Genomic DNA, 25,626 nt, shown 5'->3' with positions numbered 1-25,626 from the left:
TCAGTGCAACCTCCACCTCCCAGGCTCAAGCCATCCTTCCCACCTCAGCCTCCCAAGTAGCTGGGACCATAGGTGCGCGCCCACCATGCCTAGCTAATTTTTGTATTTTTTGTAGAGTTGGGGTTTTGCCATGTTGCCAAGGGTAGTCTTGAACTCCTGAGCTCAAGCGATCTGCCTGCTTCGGCCTCCCAAAGTTCTGGGATTACAGGCATGAGCCACCACACCTGGCTTATATATTTCTATTAATGAATTGTGAACTGTCTTTTAGAGAAAGGTCATTGTGGACATTAAAAAGTCTCCCCAATAATTGTGTCATGCTTGCCTTGTGTATGCTATGTGGACTAGCACTTTCTTACCCATATCATGTATCTTCTTAACAGCCCAGGAGGTAGGGAGGGCCGGAGGAATCTTTAGGTCTGTTTTTAGATTTGAATTGAGTGATAGGATGAGAAGAAAAGAAGAGGAGATTCTTGAAATTAATTGACAACTATTTATAATAGCAATTATTGAAATAATTTCCTAGCCTCTCTGGTATGAGGGAAAGTGTGCTCCACTTATGTTTTTAAAAATGTTTTTGGTTTGAATCTCTTTGAGCCTCTGTATTCTTCAGCTGGTAATTGTTTAAAGGGGAAAATAACACCCAATCTTACAGAATTGTGTTAAGAATTAAACAAGAACATCAAAATATCTAAGATAAGGCTGGTGCAGTGGCTCATGCTTGTAATCCCAGCACTGTGGGAGGCCAAGGTGGGAGCCCAGGAGTTTGAGACCAGCCTGGGCAACATAGCAAAAGCACTTCTCTACAAAAAAGCACAAAAATTAGCCAGGAGTGGTGGTGTACACCTGTAATCCCAGCTACTCGGGAGGCTGAGGTGGGAGGATTGATTGAACCCAGGAGGTCGAGGCTGCAGTGAGCAGTAATCGCACCACTTCATGCCAGTCTGGGCCACAGAGGGAAATCCTGTCTCAAAAAAAAAAAAAAAATGTACATAGGATAGTAGTTGTAGGGTAGTTGGGTTTTTTTTGCCCATTTATCTGTTTCTTTGTAGGTTATTTGGAAAATAATTACTATTCTTTTGTTATCCTGATAGGTGTTTGGGAACAATTTCTCTGACTCTTGCCACCCACTCCCACAAGTAATATCTCTGAGTTCTGAGAATCTAAGAATGTGTTCTACAACAGGCTAGTCCTAAAGGCTGGCTGGCAGTGGCATCAGTACCATTAGCAGTGACAGCAGCAACCTCCAGCCACCACAGTCATCTGGTTGACTTTTTGAACATTGACTCAAAAGAGCTTGTGTGTGTTTCTCTCACAGGTGGATTTGCTATTGTATTTCTGGTGAGGACAAGCAATGGGATGAAATGTGCCTTGAAACGCATGTTTGTCAACAATGAGCATGATCTCCAGGTGTGCAAGAGAGAAATCCAGATAATGGTAAGGCTGCCCCTTGGACTTGGGACTGTTTAAAATGGAGGCAGAGATTGTACCTTCTCATAAGAAAGCCAAGTGGGGTTTGTTCCCTTCCCTGAGATGGTACAGAGGCCTCTGGACAAAATGGGACTGAACAGCCATGGGATATAGGACACTGCCCTTGCCTTGGTCACTCTCAGCTGGAGGGCAGAGGAGAAAGGAGCATATTGAGAGAACTGACCAGTTTTTAGGTCAGAAAAGTCATTTTGGGCATTGGGAAAAGCTTACTTAACAACATGGTTCCCAGAAATTAACTGTGATATTTAATCCAGAAAGCCTAACTTTCCAATGAGCCTCTTCTTCTGGTCTTGTCTCTCTCTCTCTGTTACCAATCCCCAGTCTTAGTTCAACCCTCCTAAGCTCTTCAAAATCCTGTGAACATATCCTTATACAATTTAATATTTTTACATGTAGTTCTTTCGACCTGGAATGCTTTCCCCCTTTTTTGGCCTGGAAGCCTAGACCAAAACCTAGAAACCTCATATATACTCTATGAATCTATTTATAGAAGTCCAAGAACAGGCAACATTATCTATGGAGATAGAAATCAGAACGTGCTTATTCAGGGGTGGGAAGTTGACTAGAAAGGGGTATACGGGGACTTTCTAGGCCGTGGAAATGTTCTGTGTGTTGTTTTAGATAGTGGTTACACAGGGTATATATGTGTCAAAACTCAATTGAACACCTTAAAATCTGCACATTTTATTATGCTAATTAGACTTCAATTCTTAAAACTTACTCATTTTTCAAGATGCAGATTTATATGTTTAAAGAAAGAGTCCCTATGTGTTAGATATACATGCTGAAACATATATGGAGGAAATAATATAATGTCCTTAGAACAATGAGTGGGTTTAGAAGATAAATAAGATTGGTCAAGAGTTGACGGTGATCAAAGCAGAATTATGAGTATATGGGAATTTGTTAGAGTAGCATCTTTCTTTTACCTCTGTTTGACATTATACATAATATTATACCTAATAAGTAATATAATAATAATATGTAATATTATACATAATTATACATAAGAAACTTTGAATATATAGTCTTTTATTCCTTTGTGCTTCCACAGTGCTTTTGTTTTATACCAATTATATTGCTTAACCTGTTATGTTGTAAGCAGTTCTGCTATCAGGAAGTAAGTTATTTAAAATCAGAAATTGTATGCTCCAACACACTGCTTGACATGAAGTAAATGCTTAATAAACTTTGGAAGAAATTAGTATTTGAATAATGGTAATAGCAGATACATATGTTCACCTAGAGATGATGATTCCTTTTATGTCCTGGATTTTAATGCTTTTTAAAGAGCAGGAAGGGATCCAACAATGGAGAGGGTGGCATTGTAGGTATCCCATCAGGCTCCGCTTGCCCCTCTTCACCCTATGTGGCCTTTTCAGTGGCTGCTTAGAGTAACTAGTTAGGCTGCAGTACTCAGAATGTTAGACAGCCTGGCACTACTCTAGATTTTAGAAAGCCAAAACTATTTGGGAAGGAACTGTCAGCACTGCACAACAAACCAGCCAACTCCCAAGGGCCATATACGTACAGTCAAGACCACGTGGGCCTGTCTGTAAAGCACCAATGTCTTCCACTCCCCTGCACATAGCTCCAGATTCCTGTTCTTGCTGTATCTTCCTTCACACACGCAGTAGGTTTTCTGGCTGCTTCTCATTATTTGTCTTCCTCCCTCCTTGCCCATGCTTGTTCAGCTCTCACACGCTTTGTTTCCTGTCTTTGCTTCTGCTGTTTCCTCTATCTGGAATGCCCTTCCTGCTCATTTACTTGTGTTACAAAAGCAATCCCATGATTTCACTTTCTCCTCCTTATTTAAAAACACACTGAGAGCTTACTTATGCCAGGCAGGCATTGTAGTGGAGGAATTAAGAAGCACAGGCCCATGAGGAGCTCACAAATTAATGGGCCTGATTAAGAGTTAAATCACACAGGTTCGAGTTTTGGCCCAGACGCATATTAGCTGTGAGAGTTTTGTTTTTAGTTTATATTCTTTCAAAGCTTTAATATTCAAATAGGTAAACTAAGCTTGTTACAAAAAACGTCAAGCAATTCCCCAAGGGGAACTCCTATGCCATTACAAGGTCCCAGAGGCAACCACTTTAGGTGATTCTTTTGATGTTTTTCTAAATAACATGCTAATATTGCTAGTTCTTGATTTTTCTTCCATTTTAGGCATTATCTCCTATGGGAAGTAAAGACGTAACTGTCACTTACTCGCTGCTTGCCTCTCTCCCCAAATACTTGCAGTATTCTCATCTTCTGTTCTTCGAAAACACCAGTAAACTTAGGCAATATGTTGTTTATATGAATATTAGTTTTTACATTATTATGTAAGAAAACTATTTCAGCTGAATTCCTGGTGGACTGTGATTCCTGTGCCTTTCCTATGTAACTTTGCTTTCACTAAAATTAGTAATTGTCTTGTTTTTCCTCTCTTGGTCTGAGTTTTCTTTGTACTTTTTAACAGTTTAATTCCCAATTTTCCTTAAGTTGTGTAAACCATTTTTTGAATTTTTTAGACACATTTAGTGGTGTCTGTTTTATCATCTTAAATATTTCTCCCTCAGTCTTCTGAATGAGGAACCTGAGCTGGTTGTTCTCTGACTAATTTACAGTCGAATCTTGGAATTTCCTGGACATTTCCTTTGTCTCTTTTTTGTTAGAACCCGTAATTCCTTTTTTGGCTAACTTTGTCATTTTGTTGGAGCCGATCCTCCAGTATCTTTTTTTTTTTTTTTTTTTTCTCTTTTGAGACGGGGTCTCACTTACCCAAGCTGGAGCGTAGTGGCATGATCATAGCTCACTGCAGCTGCCATCTCCTGGTCTCAAGCATTTCTCCTGCCTCAGCTTCCCCACTAGCTGGGACTATAGGCACATGCCACCAGACCCAGCTATTTTTTTTTTCCTTAGAGACAAGGTCTGGCTATGTTGCCCAGGCTGGTCTCACACTCTTGAGCTCAAGTGATCCTCCCATCTCAGCCTCCCAAAGTGCTGGGATTACATGCATGAGCCACTATGCCCAGCCTCAGTAGCGTTTTGATACATGGTAGATAAATTTTTTTGAACTTTCAGGTCTAGGCCAGGCGCAGTGACTCACGCCTGTAATCCCAGCACTTTGGGAGGCCAAGGTGGGCAGATCACGAGGTCAGGAGATGGAGACCATCCTGGCCAACGTGGTGGAAACCCTTATTTACTAAAAATACAAAAATTAGCTGGGCATGGCAGTGCGTGCCTGTAATCCCAGCTACTCGGGGGGCTGAGGCAGGAGAATTGCTTGAACCCAGAAGGCGGAGGTTGCAGTGAGCCAACATCACGCCACTGCACTCCAGCCTGGTGACAGAGCTAGACTCCGTCTCAAAAAAACAAACAAACAAACAAAAAAACCTTTCAGGTCTAGAAGTATCTTTATTTTATGTTTGCACATCATAGTTTGAGTACAAAATTCTAAGGTGGAAATCATTTCATTTAGATTTTTTTAAAGCACTGTTCTACTATATTTTAGCTTTCAGTGTTGCTCTTGGGAAATCCTAAGTCATTCTAATGCCTAGTCTGTTGGGAGCGACCCATATATTCTACCAGGAAATTTACAAATTTTCTGTTTGTTTCTAATGTTCTGAAATTTCTTGATACGCCTTTGTGTATGCATTTATTTATTATGTTAGGTGTTTGGTGGTCCCTTTCAATCTAGAAACTCATATCCTTGCATTCTGGGGGATTTTTTAGTTTCATTTTTTCCCCTTTTCCTGAAATTTCTATAATTTAGATATTGGTTCTCCTGAATTGATTTTCTAATTTTCTTGTTTTCTCCCTTCTTTTTATATTTCTTTGTCATTTGGCTCCACATTCCAGATTTCCTCAGCTCTATATTCCAACCATCCTGTTGAAATTTATTTACCAGACTTTTAAATCTCTAAGATCTTTTTTGTTTTTGTTTTATTTTTAATTTCGATGAGTCCAGTTTATCAATTGTTCTTTTTATGGATTGTGCTTTTGATGTCAAACCTAAGAAATCTTTGCCTAGCTCTCAATTCTGAAGATTTTCTTTTAAGTTTTATAGTCTTACATTTAAACCTATGAGCCATTTTGAGTGTTTTTTGTTTTTTTTTTTGAGACAGAGTCTCCTTGCTCTGTTGCCTAGCCTGGAGTGCAGTGGTGCAATCCCGGCTCACTGCAACCTCTGCCTCCCAGGTTCAAGTGATTCTCCTGCCTCAGCCTCCCGAGTAGCTGGGAGTACAGGTACGCGCCACCATGCCCAGTTATTTTTGTATTTTTAGTAGAGACGGGGTTTCACCATGTTGGCCAGGCTGGTCCTCAACTCCTGACCCAAGTGATCTGCCTGCCTCGGCCTCCCAAAGTGCTGGGATTACAGGCTTGAGCCACGGCAGCTAGCCATTTTGACTTAATTTTTGCATAATGAGTCTTAGGTTGTGGTTCATTTTTTCCTTATGGATATCTAATTGCTCTTAGTACCATTTATTGAAAAGACCGTCATTTAATATCTTGGTTAAAAATCAGTTGAACTTAATTGTGAGGGTCCATTTCCAGGCCTTTCTCTATTCTCTATTTCCTTCCATTAATCTATGTACCTATCCTTCTACCGATGCCACACTGCCTTGATTACTGCAGCTAAATAAGTTTAAAAATGGACTGAATTTTCCCACTTTTTAAAAAATTTCTTACTGTTTTAAATCTGAAGTCCTATGTAACATTTTTAAGCCCACTAAGTCTCAGACTTCTGTCAGATAGAAGCCATAACCCCAGCCCTACCTCTCTCAGTGACTCTTTAAGAATTGTGGAGGGAATCAGAAGATGTAACATGCTGTGTAATATGCTGAGGTTTGGGTGTTCATACTCAAAGAAGCAGATTCCTCTCTGTACTTCCAGTGGAGGAACAACGGGCATGTTGCATCCAAACGCAAAGAGAACTGTTAGCGGTTTCACTGAGTGGTTTCATGTTTTATTTTGATAAATGCTGTCCACCATGTACTGGAGTCTTGTCTGAGTTCTTTGATCCATCTGGGATGTGTGCTCTGGTAGAGTCGAAGGGATCTGACTTCTGATGGACATTTGGAGGGTAGGTTTTGGACTTCTGATCCCTTTGCTTGAAAGCAGGAAAAGATTAATTATCTTCAGACCTAAAGGGGTAAGAACAGGGATAGGAAATAGCTAAAGCTCCAGATGTGTCAAGGCTATTCTGTGTTCACATCCCCTGGCCCAGATGGATTACATCCTCATTGAGCTTGATAATGAGGACACTAAGCTGCCACCAGTGACGTTTGAGGATTTGCTTCGAAGAGAAGAGATCAGATGATTCAAAGCAGGCAAATGGTTTCTTATTCTACAAAGGGTGGAAGATACATCCTGTACAGTAGGAAGCTCAGGATTGTTCTGGGACAAGCATCTGGAACAGATTATTTTATTTTTTCTTCAACTTTTAAGTTCCAGGGTACATGTACAGGATGTGCAGGTTTGTTACATAGGTAAACGTGTGCCATGGTGGTTTGCTGCACATAACAACCCATCACCTAGGTATTAAGCCCAGCATCCATTAGCTATTCTTCCTGATGCTCTCTCTCCCTCCACCACCCCCACAGGCCCCAGTGTGTGTCGTTCCCCACTATGTGTCCATGTGTTCTCATCATTCAGCTCCCACTTATAAGTGAGAACACAGATTATTTTCAAAGATGCTTTGCTTATATCTTTTGTGTAAGAAAGTTGGGGTGTGTGTGTGTGTGTGTATACATAATACTTAATTGTTTGAATTTGCTTGAAAAAAAGAAACACAGGAAGCATGAAAGAAAGAAACAAATGTGGTTCACTATAGGGGATGGAGATTGGAGTAGGAAAAAAATTGTCTAGTATTATGTACTATTTGAATGTTAATATATTACACACTTTAAAAATGAATGACGGCTGGGCACGGTGGCTCACGCCTGTAATCTCAGCACTTTGGGAGGCCGAGGAGGGTGGATCATTTGAGGTCAGGAGTTTGAGACCAGCCTGTCCAACATGGCCAAACCCTGTCTCTACTAAAAATACAAAAATTAGCTGGGTGTGATTGTGTACACATGTAATCCTAGCTACTCAGGAGGCTGAGGCAAGAGAATCACTTGAGCCGGGGAGGTGGGGGTTGCAGTGAGCCAAGATTGTGCCACTGCATTCCAGACTGGGCGACAGAACAAGATTCTGTCTAAATAAATAAATAAAAATTTTAAAATAAAAAAAAATGAGGCCGGGCACGCAGTGGCTCACGTCTATAATCCCAGCACTTTGGGCGGTCGGATCAAGAGGTCAAGAGATGAGACCATCCTGGCCAACATGGTGAAACCCCATCTCTACTAAAAATACAAAAATTAGCTGAGCGTGGTGGTGCACGTCTGTAATCCCAGCTACTTGGGAGGCTGAGGCAGGAGAATCGCTTGAGCCTGGGAGGTGGAGGGTGCAGTGAGCTGAGATTGTGCCACTGCACTCCAACCTGGTGACAGAGCAAAATGCCATCTCAAAAAAAAAAAAATGACATTTTAAGCTGCTTTATAGTTACTTGGATGAGTAAGCAGAGATCCAAAGAGCCTTCAGGTTCAATAAGAACAAACCATGTCATAAAAACATCCTGTTCTCCTTTGGGAAGATGTCTGGATAGAGAGCTCAGTGGGGTGCGGTAGATCCAGTATCTGTGGACTTTGGCCAGGTGTTTTGATAAGGACACTCACCAGACATCTGTCAGCAAAATGAAGAGTCTAGGCTGGATTGCTACTGGTTATAAAGGTTTCTGATAAGTGGTTTGATATTAATCTGGAGGAAACTTTCTAAAAAGAAAGCATTGTGGCTTACCATTAATTTTATGTTATTTTACATTTAACAAATAACTTGTTTAAAGAAATAGAAGATACATTGATCAATTATGTGCCTTTATAAAGTCGGAAGATGTAATAACTGCATTGAGTCATAGAATCAGGCTCCAAAATGGTTCTTACAAATTGGAGCAGTGGACTGATTCTAATGAAATGAAATAATAAGGTAAGATCATACACTTGAAATTTTATTCTAATCAACTTTACAAGCATAGTTCTTGGGAGGCAGAGATTAAAAGCAGCACGAGTGGAAAAGACTTAGGTATTTAAGTGGTCAATTAATTCAGAATGCATGTATAGTATGATGTGGGTGGCAAAAGACAAAAAGAATGTAATTTTTAGCTGCATTAATAGAATTATAGAAGGTGATAGTGCTGTTCTACTCTGCATGAGTCAGACCAAGCCTGGAGTATTTCATTCATTTCCTGGGGCCATTCTTATAAAAAGAATGTAGCAGAGCAAAGCACATAAATGTAGGAGCAGCCAAAATGGTCTTAAAAACCATGTCAGAGAAAGAGGGGATGTTTCACATGGAGAAAAGAACGCTCAGTCTAAATAATGCTATTTCACCTGTTTATTATATTTTACTTTTTATTTATTTATTTATTTTTGGGACTGAGTCTCACTCTGTCACCCAGGCTGGAGTTCAGTGGCATAATCTCGGCTCACTGCAACCTCCGCCTCCTGGGTTCAAGCAATTCTTCTGTCTTGGCCTCCCGAGTAGCTGGGACTACAGGTGCATGCCACCACGCCTGGCTAATTTTTGTGTTTTTAGTAGAGACGCAGTTTCACCATGTTGGTCAGGCTGGTCTCAAATTCCTGACCTCAGGTAATCCACCCACCTTGGCCTCCCAAAGTGCTGGGATTACAGGTGTGAGCCACCGAGCCCAGCCTCACCTGTTTAGAAAATGGAAAAATAGACTAGACTTGCTAATTTTGCTCTGGAGAGGACAATCTAGAAAATCAGGAGGTGGAAGATTCCAGATAGGTAAGGAAGAACTGTCTAACGGGTGAGGGCTGTCTGTAGATTGGCTGAGGGCCTAAGGAAGTGGCATTATTCTAAGAAAACAGCTTGTCGGCCGGGCGTGGTGGCTCACGCTTGTAGTACCAGCACTTTGGGAGGCCAAGGCAGGTGGATCACGAGGTCAAGAGATTGAGACCATCCTGGCCAAGATGGTGAAACCCCGTTTCTACTAAAAATACAAAAATTAGCTGGGTGTGGTGATGCATGCCTGTAGTCCCAGCTACTCAGGAGGCTGAGGCAGGAGAATCACTTGAACCCAGGAGGTGGAGGTTGCAGTGAGCCAAGATTGCACCACTGCACTTCAGCCTGGTGACAGAGCAAGACTCTGTCTCAAAAGCAAAAAAGAAAGGAAGGAAGGGGAAAAGAGAGAGAGAGAGAGACAAAGAAAGAAAGGAAGGAAGGAAAGAAAGAAAGAAAAAGAAAGAGAAAGGAAGGAAGGAAGGAGAGAGAGAGGGAAAGAAGGAAGGAAGGAGAAAGAGAAAGGAAGGAAGGAGAGAGAAAGAAAAAGAAAGGAAAGAAAGAAAGAAAAGAAAGAAGGAAAGAAAGAAAAAAGAAAGGAAGAAAGAAAAAAGAAAGGAAAGAAAGAAAGAGAAAGAAAGAAAGAAAAAAGAAAGAAAGCTTGTCAAAAGGCTGTAGTGGGGATTCAGATATGGGCTGCCTGGTTGCTCTAGATCAGTGTTACTCAAAGGATCTTTTTTTCCTTATGCTTTTTTCCTCCTGTGTGTTGACTTAGAAAAAATGTATTTTCCTCCCAGTCTGTCATGTTACTTTTGTGTGTATACAAATTGAGATAAAATTTACCCTTTTAAAGCATATGGTTAGTGATTTTTAGTATATTCACAAGATTGTGCAACCATCACCACTATCTAATTTTAGAACACTTTTTTCTTACCCCCTGAAGGAAACTTCCGGCCTGTTAGCAGTCTTTCCTTATTCCCCCTCTCCACAGCCCCTGATAACCACTCATCTTTTTACTGCATATTCTAGATATTTCATATAAATTGACTCATACAATATTTGACCTCTTGTGTCTGTTTTCACTTAGCATATTGTTTTTAAGTTTCATCCTTAAAAACATGTACTTGATACATGTCATAGCATGTATCAATACTTCATTCCATTTTGTGGCTTGTGATATTCTGTTGTATGAATGTACCACATTTTATTTATTCATTTATCAGTTGATGGAATTTGGGTTATTTTCACATTTTGGCTATTGTGAATAATGTTGCTGTGAACATTTGTGTAGAAATTTTTGTGTGCATATAGTATTTTCACATCTCTTGGGTGAAATTGCTAGGTCATATGATAACTTGACTTTTTGAGGAACTGTCAGACTGTTTTGGTAGCTGCATCATTTTATATTTCTACTAGTAATATACAAGGATTCCAATTTTCACCTCCTTGCCAATATTTTTTATTATTTGTTTTTTATTATAGCCATCTTAGTGGGTGTGAAATGGTATTTCACTGTGATTTTTTATTTACATTTCTCTAATGATTGATGATGTTGATCATCTTTTCATATGCTTTCGGCCATTTGTATATGCGCTTTGGAAAAATATCTATTCAGATCCTTTGCTAATTTTTACATTGGGTTGTCTTTTTTGTTGTTGTTGAGTTGTAAGCGTTCTTCACATATTCTGGACACTAAATCCTTATCAGATGTATGATTTGTAAATATTTTCTTCCATTCTATATGTTGTTTTTAGACTTTCTTAATAGTGCCATTTGAAACACAGATTTTTAATTTCAATAAAGTGCAATTTATCGCTTTTTGCTTGATTGCTGGAGCTTTAAGTGTCATATCTAAGAACCTATTGCCTCATCTAAAGTCACAAAGATTTGCACATATGTTTTCTTTGAGGAATTTTTAGTTCTTTGATCCATTTCGAGTTAATGTTTGTATATGGTGTGAGGTAGGGATCCAAATAATTCCCACTTGTCCCAGCACTACTTTTAAAAAAGACCATTCTTCACCCATTGAATTGTCTTGGCACCCTTGTCAAAAATCAGTTGAGTATAAATGTACCGATGCCACTCAAAGGATCTTGTGCCATAATATAAATCAATGAACTGCTTCCCTCACAGGTAAGATCTTGCTGGGGGGAGAAAAAAGAGCTTAGTGATTTGATTGATTTATGTCATGGAGCAAGCTCCTCATTTCCTTACCTTCTGGTAATAGTTTATTAACCAGCAGATGTTTGTGGACCACATTTTGAATAGCACTGCTCTATATCCTTGCTTCTTTAAGGGTTATTGACCAGAAAGATAGTTACACACCTATTAGAAACTTAGAATCTTAGGCCTATTCTAGGGCTACTGGATTAGAATCTGCTTTTTAACGGGATCCCCACATAATTCATACAGATATTAAAGTTTGAGCAGCACTATTCTAGAATCAGACTCTAGGTGACTTTAAGGGTCTGTTTAGTAAGTACAAGATTAATTAATAAGACTTAGGAAAGGGGCCAGGCACAGTGGCTCATGCCTATAAGCTCAGCACCAAGGAATAGTAAAGCAGAAGACATTTATAATGCAGTCTTGGTGGCCAGGCATGGTGGCTCACACCTGTAATCCCAGCACTTTGGGAGGCTGAGGTGAGCAGATCACTTGAGGTCAGGAGTTCGAGACCAGCCTTGCTAACATGGCAAAACCCCGTCTCTACTAAAAATATAAAAATTAGTCCAATGTGGTGATGCATACCTGTAATCCCAGCTACTTGGGAGTCTGAGGCATGAGAATTGCTTGTACCCAGGAGGTGGAGGTTGCTGTGAGCTGAGATCACGCCACTGCACTCCAGCCTGGGTGACAGAGTGAGACTTTGTCTTAACAACAACAACAACAACAAAAGACTTGGGAAAGGTAGAATAAATATGGGTATAGGGAAGAGAAAAATAACTGGAACTTCTTATATAGCAGAAGTCCAAAAAGGTCTCCAATAGACTCCAAGGCCAGCCTAGATCTCAAAATGCTTTTTGTTTTACTATTGCACTGGACTTGATAGTTTTTGTTTGCCAGTAAATAACTCCTCTTGAAAGAATTATAAATGAAATTTAGGATTATAGAGAGAAAAGGGGAGAGGGAATAGTAAAGCAGAAGACATTTATAATGCAATCTTGGTGGCTGGGCACAATGGCTCACATCTGTAATCCCAGCACTTTGGGAGGCTGAGGTGAGTGGATCACCTGAGGTCAAGAGTTCGAGACCAGCCTGGCCAACATGGCAAAACCATATGTCTACTAAAAATACAAAAATTAGCCAGGAGTGGTGACATGCGCCTGTAATCCCAGCTAATCAGGGTGCTGAGGCAGGAGAATCACTTGAACCTGGGAGGCGGAGGTTGCAGTGAGCTGAGATTGTACCACTGCACTCTAGCCTGGGTGACAGAGCAAGACTCCGTCTCAAAAAAAAAAAAAAAAAAAAAAAAAGCAATCTTGAGAGAAATAAACTAATTCTAGACCTTAGAACTGCTTTCTTTCATCTTTAAGAAGAAGCTGAAATTTGCTTAAGAGGTTCTGTGGAACCATAGTGTGATCCCAGAAGTAGACAGCAATAGTGCTGAGTCATAAAGTCAGAAAAAGTAGAATGTTTGAAAGGAGGGTCAAAGCAGGTAAAGATGCTTCTTTGGAAACTTACTATCCACAAATGCAAGCAGTAAGCAAATTTCCATCATCATGGATTTGCACATATCATACTGAAGTTCCAAGGAAGGGTAGCCTGAGCTAATGACATACAGTTATATACAATGTTCATTTTTACTGTTTTGAAGTGAGTAACATGTTACTGATACGCAGTTTAGAATGCTGTATTTGTTTTCTTGAACATAAATATAAAGGTTTTCTTAGATATACTTAGAAATTGAGTCCTCCTTTTTTTTCATAAGGCCTTAATTAAGATTCTTTACTAGGAATTCTTCTGTCACAGGAATTTTGAGGCTAGGGATAGTATACCATGCTGCGCTTCAAGCACCATTAGTTAAGGCGCCAGATAAACTTGGGATTCGTGATAATCTATAGGACCTGGGTTGAAGGCTTGGTTTTCAAAACTGGTAGCTTTTGCATGTATGTATGAAAAACGTTTTTCACTGCTTCAAGCAGTTAAATATGAAAATGAATAAGGTAACTACAAACCATTTAAAAATATCTATTTAATAAAGCAGGTCTTCTAACAGTTTTTCAATACTTTATTAATGTTGTTTAATGATAGTTTAAAATTAAAGCTTAAAATAACATAAACTCTTTAAACTTATCACTGCTTAAATCATGTAGTAGTGATCTTATCTATGGTTTAACTAAACATTCCCCACTTCCCTGAAAATCACATTTTGACTAATACTCATCATAATTCTGGTACTCCAAATAATAGTTGTAGGCAAGGGCAGCAAAGCATCTTTCCCTCATCCTGCCTTTTTCTGAGTAAGCAGGTTGTAGCTGAGGTATTCCCTATGTGGTTCCATTCTATACCTCTACATCCATTTCTGTGCTGTAAGCCTGGATCTGGTCTTCTAACCAAAATCAGAGGAAAGCTTGGCACTCTCTGGCCTGTTGCTGCTGAGAACAGGGCAGGAGCTACAGTCAGTGTACCTTAAATGTGAGTCAGTCTCAACTCGTGTTAAGATTTTCTCTTGACCTTTTCTATGTTTCACAGCCATTCAAACAGATCTTCTCCATCAGAGTTATAAACTAGTGAGGTTTTACTCTAAAATCTGAGATGTTGCTGTATCATCAGGTCATTAAAGCCAAATGCCATTGTCTTTCTCCAAAGAGGGGGTCTTTTCTGCTTGGACATATCTCAGGATCTCTGCAGAAGAGAAAATGAACAGCAATTCAGACTTGAACTGTTTAGCAAACATCTTGGCAAACTGCAAGGTGCCATCTGCAGATGTTGATTATCCAGTTTTGGTCCTTTAATGCCTCTTTACCTCCTATTGGCTTGTGTTAGTCCATCTGTATTACTGTAACAAAGCACCTGAGACTTGGGCAGTTTATAAAGAAGAGAAATTTATTTTCTTATTGTACTAGAGGGTAAGAAGTCCAAAATCATCAAGGTGCTGACAGGTTCAGTGTCTGGTAAGAGCCTGGTCTCTGCTTTCAAGATGGCGCCTTGAGCGCTGCTTTCTCTGGAGGGGATGCTTTGTTTTTACATGGTGGAAGGCAGAAGGACAAATGAGCCTAGCTAGTTCCCTCTAGCCCTTTTATAAAGTTGCTTATCCCATTCATGAGGGCTCTGCCCTCATGACTTAATCACCTCCTAAAGGCCCCACCTCTTAATACTATTGCATTGGGGATTTAAGTTTTAACATGAATTTTGGAGGGGACACAAACCTTCAAACCAAAGCATGGTTCTAACAATATTTTTTTGCTTTTTTCCAGATGTTTTATTATTCCTCTTAGGATGAGACCAACTCAGAGGCAACATTGCTGATTCTTTTTCAAATAGTTAAATGTAGGGACATGAGTCTTTCATTCATCTTTGAATATTCGGAGGATATGATCCTTATTTTAGTTTCAAAGAACTTCTCTCCAGTTCTTCCTACTTTCAGGAATGTGTAAATGGAAATGAGTTTTGTAGATGGGTTGATGATGAGATGGGAAAGCAGAGGGAAGGATAGGCCACTAAAATTGAGTCCCAAAATCATTTTCTCTTCGGGAAAAACTTGAATTATAGAGACTGTGTGTCAGCTTCATCATCTCCCTTATCTATTATCCAAAGCAGATGCTGTAAGTCTTTTGTCTCATCCAACTTCTTTGTCATTCCTATACATTTAGGAAATGACCTTATTCTCTACCAAAAATAAAACAATAGATCCGAACTCACTTGAGTTCTCTTTTTCTTCCACCTTAAACCAGCATGCACAGCCATCCTTGCCTCCTTTGTGCTTGCCAGGAAAAACAAAAAAAAAAAGTTACCCTAAGACCAGTCCCTTGAACAGTACTCTTTTTTTTTTTAATTATTTTATTTTATTATTATTATACTCTAAGTTTTAGGGTACATGTGCACAATGTGCAGGTTTATTACATATGTATACATGTGCCCTGTTGGTGTACTTCACCCATTAACTCATCATTTAGCATTAGGTATATCTCCTAATGCTATCCCTCCCCCCTCCCCCCACCCCACAACAGTCCCGGGAGTGTGATGTTCCCCTTCCTGTGTCCATGTGTTCACATTGTTCAATTCCCACCCATGAGTGAGAACATGCGGTGTTTAGTTTTTTGTCCTTGCGATAGTTTGCTGAGAATGATGGTTTCCAGTTTCATCCATGTCCCTACAAAGGACATGAACTCATCATTTTTTATGGCTGCATAGTATTCCATGGTGTATATGTGCCACATTTTCTTAATCCAGTCTATCGTTGTTGGACATTTGGGTTGGTTCCAAGTCTTTGCTATTGTGAATAGTGCCGCAATAAACATACGTGTGCATGTGTCTTTATAGCAGCATGATTTATAATCCTTTGGGTTTATACCCAGTAATGGGATGGCTGGGTCAAATGGTATTTCTGGTTCTAGATCCCTGAGGAATCGCCACACTGACTTCCACAATGGTTGAACTAGTTTATAGTCCCACCAACAGTGTAAAAGTGTTCCTATTTCTCCAGCACCTGTTGTTTCCTGACTTTTTAATGATGGCCATTCTGACTGGTGTGAGATGGTATCTCATTGTGATTTTGATTTGCATTTCTCTGATGGCCAGTGATGATGAGCATTTTTTCATGTGTTTTTTGGCTGCATAAATGTCTTCTTTTGAGAAGTGTCTGTTCATATCCTTCACCCACTTTTCGATGGGGTTGTTTGTTTTTTTCTTGTAAATTTGTTTGAGTTCATTGTAGATTCTGGATATTAGCCCTTTGTCAGATGAATAGGTTGCAAAAATTTTCTCCCATTCTGTAGGTTGCCTGTTCACTCTGATGGTAGTTGCTTTTGCTGTGCAGAAGCTCTTTAGTTTAATTAGATCCCATTTGTCGATTTTGGCTTTTGTTGCCATTGCTTTTGGTGTTTTAGACATGAAGTCCTTGCCCATGCCTATGTCCTGAATGGTATTGCCTAGGTTTTCTTCTAGGGTTTTTATGGTTTTAGGTCTAACATGTAAGTCTTTAATCCATCTTGAATTAATTTTTGTATAAGGTGTAAGGAAGGGATCCAGTTTCAGCTTTCTACATATGGCTAGCCAGTTTTCCCAGCACCATTTATTAAATAGGGAATCCTTTCCCCATTGCTTGTTTTTGTCAGGTTTGTCAAAGATCAGATGGTTGTAGATATGCGGCATTATTTCTGAGGGCTCTGTTCTGTTCCATTGATCTATATCTCTGTTTTGGTACCAGTACCATGCTGTTTTGGTTACTGTAGCATTGTAGTATAGTTTGAAGTCAGGTAGTGTGATGCCTCTGGCTTGAACAGTACTCTTAATCCCACCCTTCTACTTATAGGACTTTTTCTGTCAATTATCATCATCCTGTCCTGTATCTTAAAGCTCTCTTCTCTTGGCTCCTTCCTCTTTCTGGTGCTCAGGTTTCTCCCATTCTAAACACCCTTTCCCCTCAATGCTGCTGCCTTAGGCACAAATGTTCTGCAAGAGTAATCTGTAGACCCTGGCCCTATTTGCTCAACTCCCATTCATTGCAAGTCCAATTTCATTCTCACCACCATCCCATCCGTTCTCTGAAACTACTCTCATGTAAGTCTCCAGTGACTTCCATCTGCCAATTCCAAAGCCTTTCTACTTTTGTCTGAACTTTTGTTGCAGCTACCATTTCTGAGGCAATAGTCATTCACAATCCATCACTCAGAGGAAGACTCTAATGAGTTTTAACTTTGATGCCCAGGGTTCAGGTGTGTTCACTTCATACCATGGGGTTTTCTCTTGTTTTGTTATGAAATTTGGTTTTCACTGTAAACAGCTGAATCTAATTAGAGTGTTGGTAGTTTCTGTTCTCATGGTCCAAACTGCTAAGTTTGTATGGTGATTCTCAGGGGACCACATGTTTTCCTTCCCCCTGACCTTTTTGAAACAAAAGTAGGACAATTTATTAGAACTAGTTTAAAAAATAAAACCTTACCTTGCATTTGTGCAAAAATCATGTCACCCAGCTTGCCTTCTTTTAATTTCCTCAACTTACTTCTTAATTACCTTGGTTTTGAATATCATCATTACAAAGAGCTGCCTCTCTGGAGATGTTGAAAGGACTATACCAAAATGTGAGGCCACTTCCAGTTCCTAGATGGGTCCTGACACATAGGAGGTGCTCAACAAATGTTGGTTGGATGAATGAATTCATCCAAGCAGCCCTAAGAGATCACATGCAGTTCCAACTGAAGAGCTGGAAACATGCCCATCTTATATCCCAGTTGGTTGGCTTGAAAGGCCTAATTATGAGCAAAATGCTTAGGTCTGGATGCTACTGTAGTGTCTTCAAGACTTTGTAAATAGCTTTTTTTTTTTTGGTAGATTTCCCAAAGGGAGAAAACAGTACTAACTATTTAAAAGTCAAGTTGAATTCATTTTTGCCCCTACAACCAGGAAAAACATCAATTTTGTTTTTCTTAATTAGAAGTTCACATATTTAAGTAGTTCATATGGTCTCTCTACTCTTTACTCCCTGCAGTGTTTCTGGAGAGGGGAGTCTTTACTTCTAGTTTACGTGGAGCATTGATGCAGTAAGCAAGTAAGCACTCTGTGCATTCGACTCTAGAATTTAGGTTCTGGAGTGTGCTCTGGTTTAGTAGGGTTATGGAATTGCTGTTGAAGATCTAGCTGTGAATCTCAGGGACCATTGGAAACCTGTTCTTGACCCCGCTCCTTAGTCTTCTCTGTCAACACTGTATCATCTCTGTATTTAAATTATCTGTGCTAATGGAACTGACTGGCTAATTCTGTCCTATTGGCATCTGAAACTAACAATATATTTCTCATCTCTTGTTCACAGAGGGACCTGTCAGGGCACAAGAATATTGTGGGTTACATTGATTCTAGTATCAACAACGTGAGTAGCGGTGATGTATGGGAAGTGCTCATTCTGATGGACTTTTGTAGAGGTATGTATATGAACCATTCCCTTAAGCTGTCATTTCTCTAGCATTTTGATTGTCAAGGTTAGGGGGGTCATTTCACTTAATGTGCACTGCACTCTATGGTGTGTTCTGGTTTGACAGATGAGAAAACTAAAAGATACAATCTGCTGTCAACTCTTAGTTATTCTTATAATGGTACAAACAATTGAAAGTGTAGATAATATAAAACTCCATTTTTGTTAGGTTTAGGAAGGTTTGGTGTTTGTATATAAATGAGGATGTAAAGGAATGAGAATGAATATGTTCTTTGTGATGCTTTATAACAAGTGATGAAGGCACATAATAAAGACTCAACTCCAGAAGGACGAAAGAAACAGTGCAGCTTCCCCAACTCCCTCACTTGTGTGTTCTCTTTCCCACTCATGCCATCATTCATGTGTTACGGGGTAAAAGAATCCTTTTTGTCTAATGGAAGTGACCCTCCTGTCCCTGCGCTAAAGCTATAATTCCTAGTAAGGTGAGGCTATATTCAAATGATGCAGCTGTTAACAGTGGAGTAAAGTCATTGAAAGCTTCAAGTTTCAAAAAAACATTTATCTTGGGAAATTCAGACTGTAGCATGAATTTTTTCAGAGTTAATTGCATTTTATATAACCATTTGGAGGTTTGGCTTAGGTCAGTGCCTTACTGTTTGGTGCTGTGTTTTGTAATCACCCTTAGTTCCATTAACATTTTCCTTACGCTTAAGATACTATCCATAGGCCAGGCGCCGTGGCTCACGCCTGTAATCACAGCACTTTGGGAGGCCAAGGCGGGTGGATCATGAGGTCAAGAGATCGAGACCATCCTGGTTAACATGGTAAAACCCTATTTCTACTAAAAATACAAAAATTAGCTGGGCATGGTGGTGCGCACCTGTAGTCCCAGCTACTTGGGAGGCTGAGGCAGGAGAATCACTTGAACCCCGGAGGTGGAGGTTGCAGTGAGCCAAGATCACGCCACTATACTCTAGCCTGGCAACAGAGTGAGACTCTGTCTCAAAAAAAAAGAAGATACTATCCATAAATTAAATATGTTGCTAATCCCAAAAATGTGATGTTAACCAGTAATTTCAGCCCTTACTGTATTATTTACCTGATTTTCTAAAGTACTACCAAATTTGAACTTGACTGTTTCCTCCTGCTCATTCCTTTTTGGATACTAAAATGTTTAGAGATCAGACAGTAGGAGCATCCAGGTATCTGGATAATGTTGTAAGTGAGGTCGTCAGTCTTTTGGTCTTGGAGATTAATTGTTGGTGGTACCATTTCTGCAAGCCAAGCAGTAAGCAGTGAAGCCAGAGAGACTAAGCTGTTCTTGAAGTTCAGACTATAAAACCATCTTCTTCCTGCTCCCTGGACCTATTGTGCCATCTGATTCTTACTAAAAGATATGGCAAGTTGAGGCTGTGGCCATGTCTCATACACAACGGACACAATATAACCAGGCAACTACAGCAGGACCATATTGTCAGTTCTACTAATCTCGAAGACATAATGAGGGCAGCTCACATCTGGGGTGCTTTATAAAATAAACAAACTATTTTTGATGCATTAGAGGAGACACTGAATTATCAGAAAACAAATCCTAAGCTGGGAGTCAAGACAACTAGGTTTTAATCCTGGCTCAGTCAGTGGTCAGCTCTGTTACCTTAGTCCAGACTGCTTCTCTTTGGACAGCCGTTCATTCTCTTAGACTAAATGACAAGTCTGAACGTTTATAACCTCTCCTTTGCCCTGTACGTACCCCCTCAGGTGGCCAGGTGGTAAACCTGATGAACCAGCGCCTGCAAACAGGCTTTACAGAGAATGAAGTGCTCCAGATATTTTGTGATACCTGTGAAGCTGTTGCCCGCCTGCATCAGTGCAAAACTCCTATTATCCACCGGGACCTGAAGGTACAGACCACACTCTTTCATTACGGGCATTCTTACTCAATATTTTCTGTCTGCCCCAGGGATGGAGTAGATACTGTGGGGATATGAGAGAAATTTAAGATATGGTCCCTGTTTTTATGTTTATATTCTGCCTGAGGAGAGAAAATAACAAAGGAAAAAATACAGTACAGGTATAAGTTTCATTACTTAAGTAGCCTCCAGAAATTCTTTATAATTATCAAATGCCTGAGCCTGTGTTGTTTTTGTTTTTCCTGATATACTCCCCCTACTTTTTCAGGATTGTGAAAAATAATACTTTTAATTTAAATACTTAGTAAACAATGTTGCTTGGTTTTTAAAGTCTTATTTCATATTTTGCAAAATCAACTAATTGATTTTTTTAATTGTCCTAATTGCCATCACCAGGCACCGTGCCTTTCATTTTGTAGTCACTTGACAGTGTTTGTTGAATGGAATTGTCACCTTGTTAGGGTTCAACTTAGCATGTATCGGGCACCAATTATGTGCCATGTACTCTACTACCTTTTATGTACAGTGTCTCTTCAGGGGGAGACATTCTTTGTTACATTTTATAGTTGAGGAAACTAAGGAGCAGAGAGGTTATGTGACTTGCCTAAGGTCATATAACTAGGAAGGACAGTGCCAGAATTTGAATCCAGCCCTTCAGATTCTAAATTACAGTTTCTTTTCATTCTACCTGTGTTTCAGGAAACATGCTTCATAGCTAATAACTTGAATCAGCATCCCCTAGCATGCTTGTTAAATGCAGGCCGGTAGGTTCCACACTGAATCTCTTGGGCCAAAATTTTGGTAATGACATCAGGGAAGCCCAAGAAGCCATATCTTAATAAGAACACTGGGTGGTTTTTGTATACTCTAAAGGTTTTGGGATAAAGCAGCATACCTGCATTTCTTTTATTTCTTAACTGTTTTTAAAAAATTGAGACATAGTTCACATACTATAAAATTTACTCCTTTTAAGTATATAATTCAGGCCAGGCGTGGTGGCTCATGCCTATAATCCCAGCACTTCGGGAGGCCAAGGCAGGCAGATCACTTGAGATCAGGAGTTCGAGACCAGCCTGGCCAACATGGTGAAACCCCGTCTCTACTAAAAATACAAAACTTTGCCGGGCATGGTAGCGCATGCCTATAGTCCCAGGTACTCAGGAGGCGGAGGCATGAGAATCACTTGCATCTGGGAGGCAGGGGTTGCGGTGAGTGGAGATCACGCCACTGCACTCCAGCCTGGGCAACAGAGCGAGACTCTGCCTCAAAAAAAAAAAAAAGTATAAAATTCAGCAGTTTTTAGTATACTACTATCTAATTCCAGAACATTTCATCATCCCCAAAAGAAACCATGTATCCATTAGCAGTCCCTATTCTCTCTCCCCTTTCCCTCTGCCCTGGCAACCCCTAATCTACTTTCTGTCTCTGTATTTTCATGTTCTGAACATTTCATATAAATGGGATCATAATATATGACCCCTTCTGTCTGACTTTTTCACTTAGCATAATGTTTTCAAGGTTCGTCAATGTTGTAGTATGTATCAGTACTTCATTTTCATAGTTTCATAATATTCTGTTGTATGGATGTACCACATTTTGTTTATCCATTCATTCACTGATGAACATTCGAGTTGTTTTCACTTTTTGGCTATTATGAATAATAACGCTGCTATGAACATTCATGTACCAGTTTTTGTGTGGACATATGTTTTGAATTCTTATAGGTATATACGTAGGGGTAGATTGCTGGGTCATATAGTAGCTCTGTGTTTAACTTTTTGAGGATCCTTCAAACTGTTTTCCAAAGTAGCTACACTATTTTACATCCAGTGGCAATACGTGAAGGTTCCAGTTTCTCCGCATCTTTACCAACACTTGTTATTGACCTTTTTTGTGTTAGCCATCCTAGTGGGTATGAAGTGGTGCATCCTGGCATTTCTATATTAAGGCAGTTAGCTTACAGGAGAATGAGTATATACCTCCCAAAGGCTTAGATAGCTTTCTCTAGTGTACCTCTGCCCACAATCAGTGCTTTTTTTCTGAGTAGAAATAGAGGAATGTGGCCAGGCGTGGTGGCTCATGCCTGTAATCCCAGCACTTTGGGAGGCTGAGGCAGGTAGATCACCTGTGGTCAGGAGTTTGAGACCAGCCTGGTCAACATGGTGAAACCCCATCTCTACTAAATACAAAAAATTAGCTGGGTGTGGTGGCTGGCACCTGTAATCCCAGCTACTTAGGAGGCTGAGGCAGGAGAATTGCTTGAACCCAGGAGGCGGAGGTTGCAGTGAGCTGAGATTGTGCCACTACACTCCAGCCTGGGTGACAGAGCGAGACTGTCTCAAAAAAAAAAAGGCGAGGGGGGCGGGGAATGCATGTTGTTGAATATTTATTATAACCTTAGCATAGTACAAGTACATAATTCTGTGGGGATAGGACAAATATAACATTGTTCCTACCCTCAAGATATTCAAAGTATTGTTGGTAAGAAGATGTCAATGAAATATTTAGACTTGAAACAGAAATAGATGAAATACAAAACTCTGTAGAAGAAAATGATGAATAGAAGATAATCAAGGGGCTTAATGTATGGCCAGATAGTGAGATCAGGCATTGGTGATTGGAATTTTCTGGAAAAGCAGGATTTTGAAGGCCCGACAGGAAATAAGTGGTCACAGAGAGGATGAAGAACATTCTGGGCAGAGAGCAGAGCCAGAGGGCTGCCTGCAGAAGGGAATAGCAAGGTGTGTGGGGATGAGAAGGTGGGTCGGGGCTCCAGTGTTGGGCCAGTTGCAGACCAGGCTAGAGTGACCGCAGGCATTGCTCTGAATATGTATTGACACTATTCCTAGTTGCCTTTAACAATGAGTAAAATTTTTGTTTAAATCCTGTTAGCATGTATTTCAGAACAGGCAGTGGTACCAAAACTTAAGGACCTGACCCCTGGCCTTGCTACCTGCCTTGGAGAAGAGTGTGAGAGGCATAGAAATAGGGGAGAAATGTGTCTGGTAGGCACTGCTCTTATGATCCATGTGCCCTTGTGCCTCTCTGTAGCCCCGTTCTGCACCCCTTCCATGTCAAATGGGGTTAGAGTTCATCCTGTGAACTCTGACTCTGCACCACCGTGTGACTGATACTGACGGAATTACAAGTGCTGTGAGAGTTGAGCCTAGGCAGCTTCTTCTGTATTGCCAAATGCAGAGGGCATTTTCCAGTCCCTGTCTTATTCCCCCTGTGGCTTCTGGCTCCTTTGTGACTGTTTCTCCCTTGACCTCTATGACAGTGTCTTCTCCCCAGCTCCTCCTTCCCAGGCTCCTTGGCTTTCTTCTCAAATCACTAGCCTCTCCGAGCCTGAGTTTTGTCATCTGTAAAGTGGAGCTAACAACGCCTGCCCTGTTAGGGTGGTGGTGAGGTTGAATGAGGGAGTGCTTGTCAATCTCTAGGTACATCCCTGGCATGGTAAATGCCTGAAAGGGCTCAGAGGTGAGGACAAGGGAAAGAGGCAGAGGGACACAGAGGATCCTTTTAGAAAGTAATATTCCCATGTTCTCAGAGTCTTCCTTTATATTAACTTTGTTTTTTGGTTCTTTTTGTGATGAAGTCTTGCTCTCTTGCCCAGGCTGTAGTGCAGTGGCACACTCTCGGCTCACTACACCTGTCACCTCCCAGGTTCAAACGATTCTCATGCCTCAGCCTCCTGAGTAGCTGGGATTACTGGTGGCCGCCACCACGTGTGGCTAATTTTTGTATTTTTAGTAGAGACGGGGTTTCACCATGTTGGCAAGACTGGTCTTGAACTCTTGACCTCAAATGATCTGCCTGCCTTGGCCTCCCAAAGTGCTGGGATTACAAGCATGGGCCACCATGCCCAGCCCTCTTTATATTAATTTTTAAACACTTAATGGATTTTTTTTTTTTTTTTTTTTGAGATGGATTCTGGCTCTGTCGCCCAGGCTGGAGTGCAGTGGCACAATCTCGGCTCACTGCAAGCTCCGCCTCCCAGGTTCACGCCATTCTTCTGCCTCAGCCTCCCACGTAGCTGGGACTACAGGCACCCGCCACCACACCCAGCTAATTTTTAGTATTTTTAGTAGAGACGGGGTTTCACCATGTTAGCCAGGATGGTCTCGATCTCCTGACCTTGTGATCCACCCGCCTCGGCCTCCCAAAGTGCTGGGATTACAGGCTTGAGCCACCGCGCCCGGCCACACTTAATGGATTAAATAAAGCCTGAATGATAGTCATGTCATTACCAGTAAATAACACCTGTCCAGCTTACGTAGTTACCAGGATAGCACTGCCTGGTGACATTACTCGTGCTACAGTGAGGTGCTGGGTCAGCATCACCCAGTGATGGGGCCCTGGAGACAGAGCTCAGTGTCTTGCCTGGGATGCTGAGTAGGTGGGTGGGAGGGCTAAGGCAGCAGGCCCCAGCCTCTTCCTTCACTGCACTGAACAGCCCACGAGATGTTTCAGCAGGGGAATGCGGAGCACAGTGGAATGAAAGGCTGAGTGAGGTTACCAGGCTCCGTTCCCCAGCCAGCCCTTAGTGCTTTACCCCTTGCACCTCAGTGCTCCTAAGAGGGAGGCAGCTCAATGCTGGACACACAGTAGTTGGCCTTCTGTATCTGATGTTCCACATCTGCAGATTCAACCATCTGTGGATGAAGAATACACACAGTTGTCCCCCTTATCTGTGGGTTTTGATGCATGGTTGGTTGCATGGAGGGAGATGTGAAACCTGCAGATAAGGAGAGCTGATTATATTGGACTCTGTGGTTGTGTTTTCATCAATATTGAAGATCATCAGGCATGCTGCCAATTTGTTCAGTGTGGTTCAGGAGACTCTTTCTTCTCTACCTTGGATACAGGGACCATGGGAAGAGGCCTGGATTGTGATTGTTGCAGAGAAGTCCTAGTCGCTGTTGTTTTTAGTCATTGACTTCCCAGATCTTACACTCGATGCCATCTAGATGCTTTCATTAGCACGTTAGATTTTATTGCTGTCTGCTACTATGTCCATGGTGGGCAGTTACAGTTGCCTGCTGCACCTGCAGCTTCCCCAAGTGCTCCTGTTCACCCTGGCTCTGTCATTGCATCACATAGTCTCAGCCACTCTGAGCTCCATGTCACTGTGGGAACCAGCCACCACAGTCCTAGCAGTAGTCAGGGCCAAAGAGTTCTCTATTTTCCTATTTTCCAGAGAAAATACTAGTTGCTTCTCTGTGAGCAGGATTTCCATTTGGTGAGAAGGTGCCACTGTGAATAAAAGTTACTAGGATGAGGGAAAGAGCGCCGGCCAGGCCT

General features: G+C 41.0%; 1 protein-coding gene across 2 annotated transcripts in view; it reads left to right on the top strand.

The window, feature by feature from the left end:
* AAK1 (AP2 associated kinase 1) overlaps window positions 1-25,626 on the top strand; it is a 180,410-nt gene that overhangs the window by 85,026 nt on the left and 69,758 nt on the right. For both annotated transcript variants that reach the window (XM_030826869.1, XM_030826868.1), the window contains exons 3-5: window positions 1,316-1,434; window positions 18,293-18,401; window positions 20,171-20,313. In XM_030826869.1, coding sequence (XP_030682729.1) covers window positions 1,316-1,434; window positions 18,293-18,401; window positions 20,171-20,313 — 371 coding nt within the window. The remainder of the gene's footprint in view (window positions 1-1,315; window positions 1,435-18,292; window positions 18,402-20,170; window positions 20,314-25,626) is intronic.

The sequence above is a fragment of the Nomascus leucogenys genome, chromosome 14, assembly GCF_006542625.1.
Source record: "Nomascus leucogenys isolate Asia chromosome 14, Asia_NLE_v1, whole genome shotgun sequence".
Classification (NCBI taxonomy): domain Eukaryota; kingdom Metazoa; phylum Chordata; class Mammalia; order Primates; family Hylobatidae; genus Nomascus; species Nomascus leucogenys.
This window is presented reverse-complemented; position numbering and strand designations above follow the sequence as displayed.